The sequence below is a fragment of the Phyllopteryx taeniolatus genome, unplaced genomic scaffold (genome assembly GCF_024500385.1).
Source record: "Phyllopteryx taeniolatus isolate TA_2022b unplaced genomic scaffold, UOR_Ptae_1.2 contig_358, whole genome shotgun sequence".
Taxonomy (NCBI): domain Eukaryota; kingdom Metazoa; phylum Chordata; class Actinopteri; order Syngnathiformes; family Syngnathidae; genus Phyllopteryx; species Phyllopteryx taeniolatus.
The window spans coordinates 1-6,004 of NW_026903292.1; the positions used below are offsets into that span (position 1 = coordinate 1).

The 6,004-nt window shown below is 46.1% G+C and overlaps 1 protein-coding gene across 1 annotated transcript; it reads right to left on the reverse strand.

The window, feature by feature from the left end:
* Positions 1–1,447: 1,447 nt before the first annotated feature.
* Positions 1,448–5,425, reverse strand: LOC133473698 (uncharacterized). Its single transcript, XM_061765289.1, has 2 exons — positions 5,350–5,425; positions 1,448–3,146 (listed from the first exon to the last, which is right to left on the reverse strand). The coding sequence occupies exons 1-2, from the start codon at positions 5,372–5,374 to the stop codon at positions 1,795–1,797; spliced, it is 1,377 nt and encodes a 458-aa protein (XP_061621273.1). The 5' UTR covers positions 5,375–5,425; the 3' UTR covers positions 1,448–1,794.
* Between the last annotated feature and the right edge of the window lie 579 nt (positions 5,426–6,004).

Sequence of the window (6,004 nt, forward strand, 5' to 3'; positions counted from 1 at the left end):
TAACTCCACATTGGGAGCGTAAATGTTAATCAATCGGAACTTCAACGGTCCATCATATTCGACCACAATGAATCTCCCCTGATTGTCAGCATGCACTAGGGTGGGATAACCCAAGGGGCCGCATTTCGTCAAAATGGCAACCCCACAAGATCTTGATGTGCCTCACCTGCCATCTGCCAGTGGATTTACAGCTTTCTGACGGGCAGGACACAGCAGGTCAGGCTGGGGGAGGCCACCTCATCCACACGCAGCATCAGCACTGGGGCGCCCCAAGGTTGTGTCCTCTCTCCGCTGCTCTTCTCTCTCTACACGAACGACTGCACCTCAGCGAACCCGACTGTCAAACTCCTGAAGTTTGCAGATGACACCACTGTCATCGGCCTCATCAAGGACGGTGACGAGTCTGCATATCGACAGGAAGCGGAGCGGCTGGAGCTGTGGTGCGACCGACACAACCTGGAGCTGAACACGCTCAAGACTGTAGAGATGATCGTGGACTTCAGGAGGCATCCTTCGCCACAGTTGCCCCTCACGCTGTCCAGCTGCCTTGTGTCAACCGTCGAGACCTTCAAGTTCCTGGGAATTACAATCTCCCAGGACCTGAAGTGGGCGACCAACATCAACTCCGTCCTCAAAAAGGCCCAGCAGAGGATGTACTTCCTGCGACTTCTGAGAAAGCATGGCCTTCCACCGGAGCTGCTGAGACAGTTCTACACAGCGGTCATCGAATCAGTCCTGTGTTCTTCCATCACAGTCTGGTTTGGTGCTGCTACAAAAAAGGACAAACTCCGACTGCAACGGACAATCAAAACTGCTGAAAGGATTGTCGGTACCCCCCTACCCACCCTTGAGGACTTGCACGCTGCCAGAACTAAGACAAGGGCGTGCAAAATCCTCTCGGACCCTCCCCACCCTGGTCACCACCTCTTCCAGCTCCTTCCCTCAGGTAGGCGCTACCGATCAATGCAAACTAGAACTAGTAGACATTCCAACAGCTTCTTCCCTCTTGCAATCAACTTCTTGAACAGCTAACTTACAATTCCATTACAACAAGCTGGCAATTTTTTGACTTGAGTTCGTTGTCACATTTCTGTATTATGTATTACTCGTGCACTCACTGTAGTTGTCTCGCCGTGCTGCACTATTTGCATATAGTGGCCACTCATGCCAGAGTAGCATCTGCTCCATTTGCACACTGATTGAGGAGTATCTGTAACATTTGCACAACCATTGTCCCAGATTATCGCAGTACTCGTCACTTTAAACCGCATACACTCCTTGAAGTCTCAGTGCCCTTTGCACAATGGTCATTGCACCGGACTATTGCGATATTAGCCATTCGAACTGAGGACTCTGCATCTTTTTGCACAATTGTTGTTTGTTGTTGTTTTTTGTCAATGTCTTTATGTCTCCAAAGTGTTCTGTAAATTGACTGTCTGTTGTACTAGAGCGGCTCCAACTACCGGAGACAAATTCCTTGTGTGTTTTGGACATACTTGGCAAATAAAGATGATTCTGATTCTGATTCTGATTCTGATGCCACGTGAAGCGAACCAAGCTTCATATTTTCTATTTTCTTAATGTGCTCGCCCTCCCACCAAGTTTCTTGCAAGCACAAAATATCCCACTTGGTGTGGCACATAATGTTGTGAATTTTATGGTCACTACGAAGACCACAGGCATTTGCTGACACCAGGAGAAAATTCATCATAAGCAAAAAACGAAAAGATGGACGCGTCGAGTCTACTTACTTTTTTTAAGCCCGCCCTTCCCAGTGCCTTCAGATTGCCGTTTCTACCGCTCCATCCCATCAATCTCCATGCCTTCATCTGAGTCCAGGACTGGTTCTAGGGTGGCAGACGAACGGGTGATACGAGGGGGGAATAGCTGTGACACGGGAAAACGCGCCAGCCGCTCAATCGAAACATCCCCTCCTGAGAGCCCAGCCTGATTCCTCCCCTCACTGTTCTGTGAGGTGCCTCCCTTCTGAATAGAAGACACAGACTGTATTTGGTCTTTCCTCCGCTTAGGACTTTTAATCGTCGGCCTAGGAGTACGCCTAAATTCAACAGTCGCCTCCTCCTGTTCAGGGGCAGAGAGTGGAGACGGCCCAGCACTCACCCCCATCTCAGGTTCAGCCTCTGCCACCCAGGCATCAGGGATAGGGATTTCCTCCCCTCCCCCCCGGTCAGGAGTAGGGCGAGGAACAATACCTCCAGCCCCCATCGTCACAGGCGCCTCCACCAGCAAACGTGTCAAAGTTGATTCCCCCAGACCAGCAGCCACCGATCCAGACGAAACAGGGAGGATGGAAGACTTGGCATCAGCACCCCGGGTACAAGGCATCCCCCCATCTAATTTCCCCTTTTCACAAACACAAAGGGGAAAATATTGCCTGCATGTAGCACACCTTTGCGAATTGGGCACCTGACACTCGCGGGCATAATGCCCCTGGACTCCACACTTCCTACACAGAAACTCGGGACAGTCCCTGTACACATGGCTGGGAGAGAGACACCCTCGACAAACTTTAACCTGTCGATCGTGAATAACACGAAAGTACTCCGGACCTGCCGCTGTGACAAACCTAGCCGAGTAAGGCAGAGACTGTACAGTGGTGGTGAATTTTACCTTCACAAACCTTGTGCCGTCCGCGATGTCCGTTCCCGGCCACATTCTCCTCCTCACCTCAGAGACCGCTGAAACTCCCCAAGCCTGTAGTTTCTCCAGGATATCATTATCCTCTATATAAGCTGGCAGCCCCATAAAAGAAACAACCAGCTCATCAGAGGTAACTTCCCTGCCATGAATTCTGGCACTCCCAATACAAAATCCATCAAGCAGTTTCTCCTTTGCATTGACAGAATTAACAGTCACTTCATATTTATCCTTTGCAATAACCCTGCATGCTGTAATGCTCCCACATACTTCAGCCGTTCCCCTAATTAATATTAATGGAGTAATGGCATCACCATTGTCAATTTCAAGAATTAAAGTTAACTCTTTCTCATACCTTCTTGTCACGAAATTTTTATTCACCACACCACTGCAACACATCAAACCTTCTCCTCGCCCCGAATCCATCTTGTTCACCTGCTTCGTGTCCTTAAGCCTGTCCTGACCAACAACCAATCCGTCCATTTGACCTGAAAGGGTGAAAAACAATTAAGACAAAAAACTCCTCCACAGCGGGAAACTGGGAGGAGGAAAAAGGTCACAAACAAAAAAAACAAAACCCAAAACAAAAAGCAAAAAGCAAAAACCAAAAACCAAAAAAAACAATCAAAAAACACAAGTAACAGGTAGCCAGAGGAGCACAGAGCTCCTGCTGCCTGTACTGCTCATGCTCCACTAACGAGTGCAACTGTGCCAAACCTCCACGCCTGCAGCCACTCTACCACACAACGAGCCTTCTCAGGGTAGTATGGCCGTAAGCCACATGGTTGCCTGAAAAGCAACATTTTATATTTAAAAAATATAAAATTTCGCTTAAAAATATCTCGAGCGGATCGCGTCATTTTTTATTCTCCAATTGTTGGCTGGTCTATTTTGGAGTTTTTTGTGTGAATGATGCAAACTCATTCTCAACACTACAAATGTGTGATCAGATCATAGATTTTGAAAAGTTAACACACGAGAGAATTTGAGAACTTGCACGCTGCCAAAACTCAGACAAGAGCATGCAAAATCCTCTTGGACCCTCCACATCCTGGTCACCAACTCTTCAGAAACAATCATCTTTATTTGCCATGTATGTCCAAAAAACAAGGAATTTGGTAGTTGGAGCCGCTGTAGTACGACAACAGACAGTCAATTGACAGAGAACACTTTTGAGACATAAAGACGTTGACAAAAAACAGTCACTGAGCAATGAAGGGTTGCTAGTTATCTGGTAATGCCGGGACATTTTTTTTGGACAATTGTGCAAAAAGATGCAGAGTCCTCTAGCATTTAGAGCAGTTCGAAAGACTAATATTGCAATAGTCCGGTGCAATGACCATTGTGCAAAGGGCGCCGAGACTTCAAGCGAGTAGTGCGATAATCTGGGACAATGTCTATTGTGCAAATGTTGCAGATTCTCTTCAATCAGTGTGCAATTGGAGCAGATGCTACTGGCATGAGTGGCCAGTATTCGTCAACAACAGATATGCAAATAGTGCAGCGTGGCGAGACTACTACAGTGAGTGCACGAGTCATATATAATTGTCTTCTTCCAGCTCCTTCACCCAGGCAAGTGCTATCGAACAATGCAAACAAAAACTAGCAGACATTCCATCACCTTCGTCCCGCTTACCGTTAACTTCTTAAACAGTTCACTTACAATTGCATTGTAACATGCTGCCAATTTGTCTTGAGATTGTTGTCCCATCTCTGTCGGGCCAATTATACATTATTCGTACATTCACTGTAGTAGTCTCGCCACTCTGCACAATTTGCATATCTGTTGTTGACCAATACTGGCCACTCATGTGGTTGAGAAGTATCTGCACGATTTGCACAATGGACACGGTTCCAGATTATTTCACTACGATTCGCTTTATACTGCTTAAATTTCTCGAAATCTCTTCACGTTTTGCACAATTGTCACTGTACCAGATTATTGCTCGATCAGTCATTTCAAATTGCTCTAAATTGCTAGAGGACTCTGCATCATTTGCACAATTGTCAAAAAATAAAAAATAACACAAAATTTGCATTGACATGACCACATTACTGCTAACCTTTCAATGCTCAGTGACTCTCCGTACTTTGGTCTAATGTGATTATGTCTCCAAAGTATTTTCTGTCAAATGGCTATCCGTTGTCGCACGAGAGGGGCTCCAAGTACCGGAGACAAATTCCTTGTATGTTTCTGACATACTCGGCAAATAAAGATTCAGATTTTTATTCTGCTGATTCTGATTGAATTTAATCTACTCCTTCTAATACTGCCATTCACTCGACTGTAATGTATTCCTCGGAAGTGGTTCGGGTTCATAAACCGTGGCTTTGAGGTCCACACAATAATGTGCAATAATTACGTATCATTTAAAGATCCATACCTTCGTATCCTTAGCCTCGAGCGAATTAAAAGCACTGATGTGATAAAATCGTGACGTATCACGTGATACTAATATATATATCTATATATCTATGTAGATATATATATGGAGATATATGTGTGTCGATTTATTTATTTTTTTACTGTCGGAAAAGGAGAAACGATGTTTACAAAAGGTACGTGAAGATTCTGTCTCCTAATAAAGAGACGGTAAGTCATAAGAGAGAGAATGACTGCATTATAATTTAGGTCAACCACCGATAAGAAAACGATTCCACGAGAATCTAAAGTGAAAAAGGTTACAGCACCTGGTATTCCCAGGCGGTCTCCCATCCAAGTACTAACCAGGCCCGCCCCTGCTTAGCTTCCGAGATCAGACGTTCTTTTTTTTTAATTATCAAAAAATTCATTATTTACAATATGTACATGTAATCAAACTTAAAAACAAAGTGACCAGTCTGTGAAACTCTCACAAGGCCATTGTTTTTTGCGATACAGTCCACAAAACGGCTGGCAGAGCAGGCATGTAGGAGAGTAAAGTGGGATTCAACTTGAGCCTTGAAGATCGCCCAATGATCGCCGGTGCCCTTGTCAAGCAAGTAGATATTCCTCGTGACGATGACCGTGTGACGAGCAATGGCCAGAAGTAACCGGATGGCTGGTCTATTGATGGCCTGCAATGATACTGATGATGAGAAAGATGATGAGACGAAACCAAAAAGGAAAAACCCGACATTATGATCACCAGCCTCACGTGCCACCGGGGGGGGGGGGGGGGGAGCCTCAGGCCCAGCCTCCTTGCGAGGAGATCCTCCAACCTAGAACGGAACTCACGGACGGCTCTGCACCCGAGGACAAGATGTTCGTAGTCCTCGGGTGCCTCTTTACACAGCATGCAGTCTCTGCCATAAACGCTAGGAGAAATTGCATTGAGTGTTGTGCTGCACCCGACCCCTATGGCCT